The sequence below is a fragment of the Telopea speciosissima genome, chromosome 4, assembly GCF_018873765.1.
Source record: "Telopea speciosissima isolate NSW1024214 ecotype Mountain lineage chromosome 4, Tspe_v1, whole genome shotgun sequence".
Classification (NCBI taxonomy): domain Eukaryota; kingdom Viridiplantae; phylum Streptophyta; class Magnoliopsida; order Proteales; family Proteaceae; genus Telopea; species Telopea speciosissima.
Window position 1 is genome coordinate 25,934,156 of NC_057919.1, and position 14,902 is coordinate 25,949,057.

The 14,902-nt window shown below is 40.3% G+C and overlaps 1 protein-coding gene across 1 annotated transcript in view; it reads left to right on the forward strand.

Annotated features, from left to right (window-relative positions):
• LOC122660057 (nudix hydrolase 3-like) overlaps positions 1-13,916 on the forward strand; it is a 79,570-nt gene extending 65,654 nt beyond the window's left edge. Inside the window, exons 18-21 of the mRNA XM_043855230.1 lie at positions 12,205-12,299; positions 12,409-12,499; positions 12,583-12,729; positions 13,640-13,916. Of these exons, the coding sequence (XP_043711165.1) occupies positions 12,205-12,299; positions 12,409-12,499; positions 12,583-12,729; positions 13,640-13,702 (396 nt within the window). The 3' untranslated portion in view covers positions 13,703-13,916. The remainder of the gene's footprint in view (positions 1-12,204; positions 12,300-12,408; positions 12,500-12,582; positions 12,730-13,639) is intronic.
• The last annotated feature ends 986 nt before the right edge of the window (positions 13,917-14,902 follow it).

Below are 14,902 nucleotides of genomic sequence, written 5' to 3' on the forward strand. Positions count from 1 at the left end.
GTATTTCTACATTATGTCTGAGGTCAGTGGACCTGTGGAAGGTTTGGCCAGTGCTTCGAGTAGTTTACATCCAACTTAGATGGCCTTTGAGAATCCCAACACCCAAATTTCCATTGTGAAGTTGGACAACACCAACTACTTGGATTGGGTTCATTTTTGTAAAGCTTTCCCTGCGGAGTAGGGGGAAGCTAGTGTATATTATAGGTACCATTCAAGCCCCTAACTTAAGTGACCCAACATAACAGAAATAGGAGACCGAGAACTCCACTGTTATGACTTGGTTGATCTTCTCTATGAAGCTTGAAATTGGGAGGAGGTTTATGGGAAATGAGACTACTAAGGACATATGGGATAGTGTTTCCAAAACTTTTGACTGAGTGAGTGACTCGGCTAAGGTTTACCAACTCCTCTAGAAGATCATCACAATGAAGCAGAGAGAGAAGACCATTTCTGAGTATTATAATACTGTTATTGGTCTCTGGGAAGAGTATGATCACTATAGGGACCTCCAACTATCCAATCCAGAGGATGAAGCTAAGGCATACCAAACACTTGAGAAGGAGCGTGTTCTCATCCTTCTTGGCGGCTTGAACCCGGAGTGTTAACCAATCCGGATACAAATCATGGGCTGGTCTCCTCTTCCCTCCTTAGATGAAGTCTGTAGCTACTAGCAAAGTGAGGAGACCTGAAGAGTGACCATGGAACATGTATCATCTCTTGAGCGGTCTGCTCTTTCTTCTAGCTCCCACAAAGATTGGCGCAGGAGGCAGAGGCCAAGGGCTACCACATGGGGATGACAGAGAGGCTCCGATTTGATCACTGTGGGAAACCTAGGCATACTAGAGAGGTGTTGGGTACTTCATGGTCGTTCACCTAGTATGCGTGGTGGTCCTACTAGTATGCATGGTGGTGTAGGAGAGGGGGAGCTAGAGCTCATATTGTGATGGCTGAGACTGACCCTATGGGGTATCCATCTGTCCTGCAGACAGATCACAATTCCCTTTCGCAGAGTTATGTCACAGCTGGGCAGCTCTTCTTCTACATTTATAGGCCAGACTCTTGGGCTTCTGCCTTGCAGGTCTCCACATTTGCTCCTTCGACTGATCCTTAGGTTATTGACTTTGGCGCCACTAATTATATGATTGGTATGTCCCAGTGTTATGATTCCTATTCTGTCTGTTTTGGTCATGGTTCGAGAACTCGATTTTGGTACTGGTTTCGCCCAGCCAGAAAACTGAGTTGGACTAAGATCTTGGCGAGTTGGTGCATTTTTTTTGGAACTTGGTAGATGGTTTCGGTGGGTTTTTGACAAAGTTTGGTCATGAAACTTGGTATACAACCTATTTTGGGTCATTTAAACATAATGACACTATCAGATTGTCCAAAATCAAAGTCCAAATAGGAGTTTGACTTTGGACCCTAGTTTGGTAGGCTACGATGTACTAATAGGCCCTATTCTACACATAATTTAGTAATAAAAAGCAATCAAAGCATACAATTAATATAAAATAACTTAAATAAGCATTAGAAATGTAAAAGTGTAAAATACATCAATCTTAACATATATGTCTACCATCCCAAGCCATATTGCCAAATCAAGTATTCCTCTGAATGTGCCACATTGGATTCCCATGTCATAGTGTTGTTGAAGAATCCAACATAGTCTTCCACACAATTCATATAAGTGTTGTCATTAACTAAAGGAAGGTACCTGATTCAGATTCATCACCGAAATGGGCTTATTTCTTTAGAAATAAGTCTAGGGTTGGGATATATATATGTTGAGCCTTTGATCCCAAGGGTTTTCTATGTAATAGGCCACTTTAATGAGCCTAAACTAGGGGTATATAGGTTGCATACGGACTAGCCCAGTACTTAGTTTATTTTTATGTTTTTTTAATTGAACCGGTTCAAATTGGTTCAGTATAAGTGATCATGTGATTTGGTTAAGTGGTCATGTGACAACTTAAGTGGTCATGTGATGTAAGTTGGGCTGGATTAGGACTCTATAAGTCCAGCCATGTTTTGAGTCTATTTTTTTTTTAGTATTTTAGTTTCCTAGTCAGTTTAAGTTACCTAATAGGTTAAGGATTGGGTTAGGCCTTTCCTTTTTAGAGTAGAAGTCTGTTTTTGAGTCTTTTATATAAGGTTGTAAGGGGGGCAAAGCCTTGAATACGAATTTGATTAATGAAAAAAGCTTTTGCTTGTTGGCTGCTATTGTTGCTGCTCTTGTGCTCCTTGTGAGTGTGCATCCTTGTGGTTCTATCAAGGTGGAAAGGGATTGGTGGAATCCGATCGACTCCTTGCGCCGTGACGGCCGGGAGGATCCCAATTCGAAGGTGGTTCTATCCTTCACTTCTGTCCAAGCTGCTGCTAGTGGATTTCTGCTGCAACTTGTTCATTAATTTCTTCTTCTAATCCTCTACTCCCTTCCCCAATTGATCCCCCTTTATTTTTGCTTGAATTCCATTAAACCCTAATTCCATTAAACTCTAGATCTTGCTGCTCAGCCTATTTGTCCATCAAAACCCTAATCCCCTCATCCTTCATTAATTTCCCCAAAACCCATAGTCGATCCTGACTTACTGCCCAGTTTTACAGAATTTTCAAAACACTTAAAACTCTATAATACCTACATTATTAGAGTCCTATAAACCTGCCTAGCCATACCCCCTAAGCCCCCCTTCCATTATCCTAACCTAAGCCCTAGATTTAACCTAAAACTGCAATTCTGTCCTACTGAAATTGCAGAACCAACAGCCCCGTAGTTCCTTGTTATTGGTCCTGGTTTAATTGGCTTTTAGTAGGGCTTTACCCTATCTAGAACTTCATTAGTACCCTATCCAAGGGTATGGAAGAGGCGGTTGCGATGAGATCGATCCACTGCTACTGCCACCAGGCTATTGAACTACCATTGACATGTATGGCTGGGTTGGGATTGTGAATATGTCGTCCACAAAACTTGACCCAGTGCTCCGACTGTCAAACTCATGTGCAGAGTGTACTGACTGCGGCTGTCCAAACTAACCATAGGCACTATATTCGGAACTAGTGCTCGCTTGGCCATACTCATAGCCATACTGACGCTGAGATGCATGCCACGATTGACGGTCACTAGTAGTATCTATACTCATGCTTTTGAAACTTTCAAGCATGGTCTTCATACTTATGTCCTTAGTTGTAGCAAATTTGATGTTGGATGAAGCTTCTCCGGCACAATTTGACGAATTTTCGGTGGAAAATGGGACCAAAACCATGCAAATTGTGTTTTATGGGGTTCTCTGTTGAGACCAGCAAGATCGTCGAGATCTGCACATTTTATATTGGTCAGGAACTTAGTGAACCGAGATCTTAGTCAAGATAATGTAAACCAACTATTTTGCCACTCATCTCGTCTCGCCTTTCTAAAAAAGCGAGATATTAACGAGATCTCACCGAGTTCTTGTTCCATGGTTCTGGTAAGGATAAGGTTATGGTCGCTGGTGGTTCCCTTTCCTCCAATTCTGGTAAGGGTAATGTCCATGTTATTTCTTCTATGTCCCTTGATTCTGTTCTTTATGTCTCTAACTTTGCTACTAATCTCTCATCTGTGAGCCACTAATCCCTAATTTTCCTTTACTGCCATTCCCAAGAATGTCACTGAGGCCATGTTTGGCCCACAGTGGTAGGGAGCCATGTTTGAGGAAATGATGGCACTTGAGAACTGTACTTCGAAGCTAGTTGATCTTCCCAAGGGGAGAGTTCTAGTTGGATGTAGATGGATCTACACAATCAAGTACTGATTAGATGGTACTGTTGAGAGATATAAGGCCAGATTGGTGGTCAAAGGGTACAGTCAGGTGTATGGGATTGATTACTAGGAGAAATTTGCTCCTGTGGCTAAACACAACTCAATAAGAGTTCTCTTATCATTGGTTGTCAATAGAGACTGACCATTGTACTAGTTGGATGTGAAGAATGCTTTCCTTCATGGTGATTTAGAAGGGGAAGTGTACATGCAAACTTCACCTGGTTTCAAGTTTCCTTCAGTTGAAGGGAAAGTGTGTCCTCAGAAGGCATTATATGGTCTCATACAGTCCCCGAAGGCTTGACTTGAGAGGTTTAGATAGGCCATTTTGAAGAATGGGTATTCCCAAAGTCAAGTTGACCACACTTTATTTACCTGGCAAGGTAATGGTACTATCATAGCCCTTATTGTCTATGTGGATGACATTATGGTGATTGGAAATGGAGTTGAGATAATGAGATTGAAGTCCTACTTGGCCCAACAATTTGAGATTAAAGATCATGAACCCCTGAAGTATTTCTTGGGAAAGTGCTAAGGTATAAGAAAGGATAAATATCTATCAAAGGAAGTTTGTGCTGGACTTGATGAAAGAAACAAGAATGTTGGGTTGCAAACTTTGGGTTGCAAACTAGCAAACTCTTCTATTGATCAAAAGCACAAGCTTGTAGAAGACTGTGGTTCACCCCTTATTGATGCAGGGGAGTACCAGAGACTAGTGGGGAAGCTGATCTACCTTTCTTTGACTCGCCCAGACATTCATTACCTATGCAGTTGGGGTGGTGAGTCAGTTCATGCATACCCCCAAGAGTGGGCACTTGGATGCTGTATATCGCATCCTCAGGTACTTGAAGTCCACCCCAGGGAAAGGACTATGTATTCCAGATTTCCAGGCACAACCATTTGAGGATAGAGGGCTACACTGATGCCGATTGGGCTGGTTCAGTTTCTGACAGACGATTACATCAGGCTGTTGCATATTTGTGGGTGGTAACTTGATCAGTTGGAACAAAAAAACAGCCTATGATGGCCCTCTCTAGTGTAGAGGCAGAGTTCAAGGCTATGGCTTATGGTTAAGAAGACTGGTCCAAGAGTTGGGATTTGATATTGAGGCACTTATGAGACTTTATTGTGATAAAAAGCTGCTATAAGTATGGCTCACTACCCTATGCAACATAATAGGACAAAGCATATCGAGGTGGACCACCATCTCATCAAAGAGAAGATTGACTCTAGCTACATATATGCAGCACACCTTTTGTGAGGATAGGCTATCAGTTGGCTGACATCTTCACCAAAGATCTCATTGCTTTTTGGTATAGTGTAGTTCAGTACCCTTCTGTGCAAGTTGGGATTGTATGACATTTATTATCCAGTTTGAGGGGGGGGGGGGGAGTGTTAGACTTAATAATGGAACTTTAGGTATATGCCCATTATGTTGTTATATGTGTTGTTGTCACACCCTGCCTTGGATAGCCCAGGCGTAGCATAAAGTGATGCGGTCTCGCACCCAACCTAGCCAGGAACTCTGTGCAGCACAGTTGTCAAAGGCATAAAAATAAAGAGTACTAACAGTGGAAAGATACGTATAAACGTAAAATATTTACATAAAGTCCATCGAGGGACCACATGGTATGCCTGTTTAGTATGAACAAGATTATACCCCCCAAAAGACAACTCATAATTATAGACCTTTCCAAAAAGACTATCTACATTAGTGTTATACACACATAAAAAAGAATATAACATGTACAGCCTATCCCATCAGGCCCACCTAAGAGAATGCACATAAATCACAGACGCAGGACCCGTCATGCTCCTCGGGCTCTGGGCCTGTGAAGTCCTCAAAGGTATCATCCATGAACTCGTTATCAGGTAGTTCGTCACCTGCACACTCATCTAAAAAAAAAAAGGGGTTTCTACGAGTGTGAGCTTACACTGAGCCCAATGAGGGGAAAAACACACAACATACAAATGATGCATGATCACATATTTTTAAATGAAATTATCAATCGCACAACATGATGCATGATCAATTCCATTTTTGTTAATCCACCTAACAAGCAGACTAAGTCATTGGTTTGAACTACGGTATCGACTCGAGGGGTACTTTGGGTCACTTCTTTTATCGCCGTTGCACCCCCTCAGCCAATTCAAGTAGGGAGCCGCCTCCACGCTTGGTACGTTGGCTTCAAGCCTTCGGGCAGACCCCGATAGTCAAGTACCGCTGACCCTGGGTTAAATCCCTTTGCTCCAAGCGTCAGTAACCCAACTACCCAGCACCTGAACCCCTGCTGGTAAGGGTTGTAGTTCGGGGTTTCCATCCTAACCATGTTTTCTAGATGATGACATGCTGTGTTCAGGAGTGCACCGTGTTCCATATACATGTCCACTCAAGAACACAGGGTCACACAAGTGGTAATGCATATTAATTCCAAACAACAATCACAACCATTTTGCATATCCATACACCACTAATGAAAACAGCTTGTATCATAGCAATTCCAAAACAAGTGTTTAAACATATCGCAATAAGTTCAATATAAACAATACACAATCCTAGACATGCATCATTAGCTAACATTAGATGAACAATAAAATGAACTCTCAAACATGAAAATCAAATCTGGAACTGTTGTTCATATATATAATAAATTAGATACAAATTACAAACAACACAAAAAATCCCACTCACCTTGGTTGTCTTGATCGAGATATCCAACCAAGTGTCCAAAATCAAAGAGAAAGAGTTCAAAGCAGGTTCAATCCCCTAAATACAGAGTTATAAAAATGTTAAGACTCTTCCTAAGAGGCTGGAGCATCATCCCAAACCATTAAAGATCCCAAAAAGTCATTCAGAGGTGGCCTGAGCTTCTAGCTCCAGAAGGGCTGGTCAGCCTGCTTTGAAGAGCGAGCCCAGAAAACAAAGTTAAAAACAGCAATTTATTTGGCTGGATTTTGACCACCAAGCTTGGTTCAGCTAGCCAAGAGGCTTAGGGAGGAGGAAAGAACATCCATTAAAGTCAATATTACCCAATCTCAACTAAAAAGGGAAGGATTGGAAGGTGATTTTGCTGAGTTAAGCTTAAGAAATCCATAGTAGCAACACCTAAGCTAAAATAAGATAATCTAGACATGGATTGAACTAATTACAGGTTAGTAGCTTACCTAATGATGAGTTAGAAAGGATTTGAAGGCAGAAGATCCAACATGCAAGCACATCAAGGGGGATTTCCAAGCCAAAATCACAGCATATGAACATTCCAAGAGCAGCCCAACGTTTTCTACCTCTTAGCTTTGAGAAAAGAGTTCTCAAAGCTAAGAATAAGAATATATATTTAGTCCCAAGGGCCTGTTTGTAAAAGGATAGAAATAGGTGGGTTTCTTCATAATTTAAAAAAAAGTGATTCAAAGCTTTGTGGAAACCGATTCCGAGATAAGTTTATTAATACACAAATTATCGATATGTCGGGGTCGTACCGATGCGACATGAGGTCTTACAAGATTCGATCGCATTGGACCCGCGAGGTATGACAAGGCATCGAGCCGGCACGGCCAATCATGGTGGTAATTGACTCGAGGCCAGCCGAAACAAGCATAGAATAACTATTTATTTTAATTCTAAAACAGGTGTTATTACCTAATGTTCGGCATCCGACATTGATAGTTGTTGCAAGTGGTCCGCCAAACATCTCTCGCACGCGAACCATATATGCGACGGGCCACAGGGTTCCTTGGATTCCATCAAAGCCGTGTTCAATGGTTCCTCGGCACAAGGTGCAATAGGGTGCGGGTTCGTTTCAATGACGGGCAATGCCCACAACGCGAAGATGAACATGGCACCTAAAACTGCACCCGTAGGACCTATTAAAAATTTAAATTAGGCCCAATTTTATGAGGTGGGTCTCACACTTGTAATGTATTTCTTTCTTTTTTTACCTTTTACCTCCCTTGGCTATCTTATATTAGCGTTGGGGTAGAGATGCAATTTCTCTTTGCTAAAGCTAGGTGAATCAATATAGGGGAGAGAAGAGTATTCTCTCCCATATGTTTTACCGCCATCTCCTTCACTCCTTTGTCTCTTCATCTTCTTCTTCTCCTTCTTCTTCCTTCTCACATCTTCTTCCTTCTCCCTTGGTCTCTTGCAATCTTTGATTTACAACTATTGCACCATACATAACTGTGACAAACAATAATTGTTGCTGGACTTTCGGGCTAACACATTAACTGTTGAGAAGATGCTGATTGCTGAAGCCTTCAAGTATCTGAAGAGTGAGCTTTCTAATGTACCAGAACAGCTGTAATACCACGTAACAAGTACAAGACCTGCAACAAACCAGAACTGAGAGTGTAAAAATGAGAAGAAATCTATTAGATTTCTATGGCAGGCTTGGTTTTAGGTGGATGCAAATCTGCATGTACACACACACACACACATGTATTTCATATTTAATTACAGAATATACCACCGGTTATATGAGGAATTTGAAAAGAACGAAACAGGAAAAGATGACTTTAGACCTTTTGTGTAGGATTTCTAATGGCAATGGAATTAACATTGTGACTTGCAATTGGCAAGTGATTTTTTTTTTGCCGGGGGGGGGGGGGGTGGGGATTATGTAGTGTATAAACAGAATTTGATACGGATGATGATTCATCTTTTTCAAAGAGTAATCTATTTTGTATATGTGGTTGGACACTTGGACTCATAGTTATCAAGGTGGCAAGGCATTGGAGAGGGTCCAAAATCAAGCCGACACCAACAAGGCGGCAAGTATAGTTGTCAAAGCATTGCCTAGGCGTCCAACCGCTTTGGTCGACTTGGGCGCCTTGGTCGCCTACTTTGTGTCACCTTGATTTTTTTTTACCATCTCCAACGCCTTGGGTCACCTAACCGCCGTGACAACTATGGCAGCAAGGCGCCAACCAAGGAGCCTTGACGCCTAGGCGTTGCCTAGGTGACACTTTGATAACTATGCTTGGACAGTTGGACTTACCTTGGATTTTTCTATGTATTCATGCACATAGCATTTCTTTCCTTTGGCACATCTATTAGTCTATACATGCCTTACTGATAAATTCTTGCTACTTGCCAGAAAAAATTGAAATTCCTAAGGAATTAGGTTGAAATCTATGGTTTTTGCTTTGAATCAAGAACTAGAAATTAGTTTCAAGAATGAGACTGAAATATCTATAATCATTTGTCAGAATAAAAAGCAAATATCTTTAAGGGTAATCTTCCATAGCACAATGGAGAGTGAAGTGGATTGTTTCACTATAATTTTTTTCCCCATTTTTTTCATTTATATTATTCAATATGTTGAGGGCAGAATAAGAATTTCATGAAGTAATTAAAGTATACCAAATCCCTACACGTTCTTGCTAAACCCCATCACTTCCCCTGTCAGTGCTCGTTATAGGTGGGCAGTAGTGCTTGCCGCTGCCATTTCTGCTCTGATCCATTAAGGCCAAAGCACCCCCATGTAACGGAAAAGTGAAATAAATCAAACCTGAATGAGGGTTTTTTTTTTTTTGTGAAATCTGATCACAACTTCTTTGGGAATGGTATATTATTCAACGAACAGCCATGGTTTGTTGGCTCATAGGGATGCAGTGCTGCAACAAGACACTAGTGCAGATCGAACATGAGGATGTCCCATTTGTTTGACATCCAGTTCATTCTGACTTTAACCCTCCAGCTAAGACTAGTGATGTGACAATCCTGGCTACTGGATTCTGCTTTGGGTTGATTTAGAAGTCATGAAATAAGGGGGAGAGAAATCGTGATTAGCGCCTGGCACTAATCTTGATTTGGGGGCTTTTATGTCTTTTTGGCTCTTTCTCTTGTCTCCTTACTAGTGTACCCTAATTCTCTATATATTGAATGAAGTGGGCACTGGGCAGTCCCAACCACAAGGTTGTGACTCCCAAGGTTACAACCTCTCTTCTCTTTTCTTCTTCTTTTTCCTTTTATTTATTATTTACATGGTATCAGAACTCGATCCTTAAACATTACATCGAGTTTTGTGTCCTTAGATCCAGTGGACAACTCCTCTTCTTTGGTTGACACTGCTCTACCTCACAGGTCGTGGCTACACTTAGAGGGGGTGATTTCACCCCCTGATTTACTGATTTTGGATCTGAATGCGATGAAGACTTGATTGATCAATTAAAATTTATGATCAATCAATTTTTTGGTGGGATCGATTCAAGAGGGATGTCCCATTGATCGATCAATTCTCTTTTTGAAGGTTGGAGATCGATTTGTTGTGGGTATGATGATTGTGGTACCCTTTTTTGGTTTGCTGATTTTTGGATTGATTCTGTGTTAGAGTCTATCAGTTCTCTTTTTCGGTTCTGCTATTTGGGAGATATTCTTTGAAAGGTGTGCTTCTGTTTGGGAGATATTAATTGTCAGGGTTTTGGAAGAAATTGATTTTTTGGTCAGAGTTTTTGGAAAAATCGATTTTTTGTTGATCAGCCTTGTTGATTGTTTGTTGCTTTCTTTGTTTCCATGGCTGAAATAAAGAATATGGTGACTGAAGTTGTACCCTCATCCTCTCATCGGATCACAGAGAAGAATACAGGGGCTTCCAATTTTCAGCAATGGAAGAAAATTGTGCATTTGGTTTTTACTGGTTCTGAACAACAGGATCATCTCACAAAGGTGAAGACTGCTGATGATACCAAATGGGATACTGTTGATGCCCGCATTCTTGGGCTGCTTTTGAACTTGATGGATAATTCTATTGTTTATCTTGTTACTCACATCGACATTGAAGGAGTTGTGGGAATATTTGATTTTCTGTATTCTGGACAGAACAACCTTTCTCGTATCTACGAGTTGTCACAGGAATTTTATCGGGTTGATCGGAAGGGTCACCCCCTAACTTAGTACTTCATTGATTGTAAGAGGATGTACAAAGAATCGAATTCTCTATTTCCTATTAGGAGTGATGTGTAGAAGATGTAGCTTTAGCGAGAACTCACAGTTATGGGTTTTTTGGGAGGCCTTGGAACCGAATATGATTCTATCCGTTCTCAAATTCTGGGCAGTGACAAGCTTGCCTCACTCGCCGATATCTTTTCCCGAGTCTTACGGGTATCTCGGGAGAGTTCTCATGATCCTACACCAGCGGATAGCTCCGCTCTTGTTTCTCAGAATGCCAATCACGGTACTGCACGTGGCACTAGTAGTGGGAATAATAAAGGGTAACCTACTGGTAGTTCCACCTCTTCAGGGACCTGTATGCACATGCCACCATTGTGGTAAACTAGGACATATCCAACTTTTTTGTTGGAAACTTCATGGCAAACCTCCACAGAAGCAGTCTGCAAATTCAGCAGCAAGTAATGAGTCTACCCCCCAGACTGTCTAATCTGAGACTAAGATGGTAATGATGACCGATAAAGAATTTGCCCTATATAACGAGTTTCAGACTTCTCGTTGTCCAGGCAGGTAATGCCACTGCATATCTCTCCACTTCTCGTCCCTGGATCATTGATTCAGGTGTTTCAGATCACATGTCTGGTATTTCAGGTATTTTTTCCTCTTTTCAGGAATCTTCTTCCAGTGTCATTTTGGCCAATGGCTCTTTAGCAAAGCTCAATGGCACTAGGATGAACATGATTCAGGTGATTCAGATTACATGTCTGGTGTTTTAGGTATTTTTTCCTCTTTTGGGAATCTTCTTCTAGTGTCACTTTGACCAATGGCTCTTTAGCAAAGGTCAATGGCACTGGTACTGTTCATCCTACTTCTTCTTTGTCATTATCCTCTATACTTAATTTACCGTAATATCCCTTTAATCTCTTATCTGTCAGCAAGTTTACCCGCGCATATAATTGTTCCATAATTTTTCATCCAGAGTCTTATAATACACTTGAAATTATTGCAATTATGTAAAATGTCATAAAATAACAATACCTATATTAAAAAAAAAAAATCATTACTATAAATCTCCAATTCCTCAGATTGGTATTAATGGGCTGAAGCACAATGGTCATCATTTACTAGCTCCATCCTGCAACATATTTTGCCGTAGACACATGCACACATGCCTGCACAGAGATTTGCCTTGGAAGACAAGGATCATATTTTATAAGAGGGGCCTGTGCATAAAGCAAAAGGCTAAACACATTTAGGAACTGATTTTCATTTTGAACTTGAATTTTTATGTACATTCACATGTGTTCAATCCATATTCCTGTCTTGTAAAATATGTTATTGTGGTTGTTTTTTTTTTTTTTTACCATTAAGATCTCTTCACTCAGCTTTGCTTTTTTGCTTTTCCTTTTTTCACTGGTATTTATTTAATAACAAGGCATCATTATTCATCAAATATGAGTAAATGAAGAACTTATGGCTCCTGAGCTATTTATGAGGTCTATCTGATATTTTATCTTCCTTTTTTTATCAGGAACTGCTTCCAATAAGCTTGATTAAATCCATGTATGTTTCTTTCCTTGCGGGATGCTTCCGATCAGTACGTTTTGGGTTAGAAGAAGCCCATGGGTAAATACTTGCTGTTTTATGTTATTTCATCATGCCATTGACAGTTAGAACCTCCTGTGCCTGCCTCTTTTTTTTTTTCCACTAACTGCTGTTGACAAAATAAAATCAGGAAAGGTCAAGCACTGCAGTTCAACTGGTTATTTGAAAAACAAGCCTTTGTTTTGCACTCGGATGGAATGTTTTCTGTCGATTTTACCAAGGTTCATAGTTCACAATTACTTAAGTGACGTTATTCCACAAACTAGAATAACTCTGAGGCCTAAAATTTGTTGTCTGGTTGAAGGTTGAAGGAGCTGTTGAGAGTTTGAGCAGGAAGATACTTACAATACAGGCAAAAGGTGACAAAGAAGCTGCAAGGTCACTTCTTCAGGAATATGGTAAAATGACAGAACCTTTGCAACTTGCGATGGAGAAATTAGAAAAAATCCAGGTATAGGACTTTAGCCTTGGCTCCATTCAATCAGGATCATCAGATGTAGAATAGACAACCATAGAAAAATATAACAATTTCCTTTCAGTTATGCTCTTTTATGCATTTGGTTGGAGGAAAAGTGCAGTCCTCATTTTCGTCTCTCTCCTAAATACCTTTCAGTCTTCCAAATGTCTTCATTTTATTTTTCCTCCCAAAATGAGAGGAAAGTAAGGGATTCTACAAGAACGGGACTTTCTGCCCAACCAAATGGCTAATGGAAGACGAGATTTTCTTTCTTTTCTTTCCCTCCCTCTTGATTTTCCTTTCATTTTTGGTCCAACCAAGCAGAGCCCTTAATGTTCGTATTCTCCCCTGTTTGGTAACAGAAATATAATGCTCAAAATGCATTTTAAGAGTTCAATGGTCCAGTCATATCCGCATGGGTAAAGAAAAAAGGGTAAACAGACTAGGAGAAGCTACCATCAGCCAATCCTATTTGAAGGCAAATACCTCTCTTAACCTTCCAAACCAACCCAATCCTTAGAACCTCTAAATTGAAGCACCAAACACCATAATTTCCATGTTTCTTTCTTTCTTTTTTTCATATTCTTATTTATTTATTTTCATTACTATCAGGATGTGCTTTGTCAATACAATGTTTCCCATCTTTGTGATTCTAAATGATTTATGATGGAACTAGGGAGCTAGTGTGAGATAATATTACTGGTCTTACCTAGTTTACCATCCTTGTGACTATTGGTTTGGGTTATGGGGATGGCTGATATACCATCACAAGTCAGTGCCTATAGTTTGTTTGCTATCAACTAGCTAAGAGCCTAAGACACAGAACATAAATAAATAAATAAATAATATTCTTCCATTAGAGGCACTTAAATTTGGTTTTTATAATTTTTTTTCTTAATCTCAGGTACCGGTGGATATTGCTCCCATATTTCGTATTGCCGACCAAATACTGGAGAAGAATCATTAGAACATGTGGCATGCTATTTCACCCTTCCATTTGGTCTCCACTTGTTTCATTTTGGTTGGAGAGACCAAGGTAGGCATGTTGTCTTTGTGTATCTAGAGATGGTCGATGATTGTGTTCAGGATATGGCAAATAGAAGTTTCTTACGTCTTAGAATTTTTGGGATCAGAAGAAATTGTTACTCTTTCTTGATTAATAACAATGAAAATATACTGATTATGGAGTTTGTAGGAGGCACAGTATATAAAGCTACTGATTATGGAGTTTAATGAAAATTACCCTTTCCCATTTGAAAAGAAAGTGGAAGTACTGCTACTAATATCAACATCTTCCTTCAAAGCATGAGCTTTTATACATCTCAGAAGTCTTACCTGCAGACCCTTTCTTAGGCTCCATTTTGGTTAGCATTTGAGTGAAAATCTCCCTGGTGAAGTCTTGCAATTAATCTTTCAAGCATTTGGTTGTAATGGAGACTTTTTGTGGGCCAATGAATTGTTTCTCTTTGTCCAGTTCATTACTTGACTTTACTTGTGAAAGTTTCGTTTCACTTCTAAACCAACTGGGCCTTCCAGTAAACTCAACTCTTTGTGAAAATGTGAAATGGTGAGCATGGAATGATGGGTTTTGGTTTTGTGATATATATATATATTTTTTGATAAAAAGAAATTTATAGGCGAAAGAACAAAGTTCCAAAAGAGTCAGCGTACAGTAAGGGGGAGATAGAAGGGGGAGGGGAAAACCAAAAGTTGGAATCTTGTGTAGTAGACGCAAATGACGCAAGTGAATCCGCCACAGCATTTCCTTCCCTTAGGATATATTGAAACAGTCATTCAAAATGGGAGCAATCCTCCAAGGAGTAGTGTTCGAAGATTTGCTCAGGATTTGTACGATTAACAGGTTGTCGCTCTCAATGATAATTTTCTTGAGGTTCAGGGTGATAGCAAGGATCATAGCAGATTTAGCGGCAATAGCTTCAACAGCAAGAGCATAATTCCATCCGGTCCCATAAGCAAATCCAAGAGTGAAAAGAGAATTCGAATTGCGACACACACCTCCGATACCAGCCAGACCAAGGTTTCCCAAACTAGAACCATCGACATTAAACTTGAAGAAGCTAATAGGGGGAGGAACCCATCTTACGAATCTACTGGCTCTCCTAGTGGAGAAACGAAAGTGACCAATTGCCTTCTTCGCCCCTAAAAT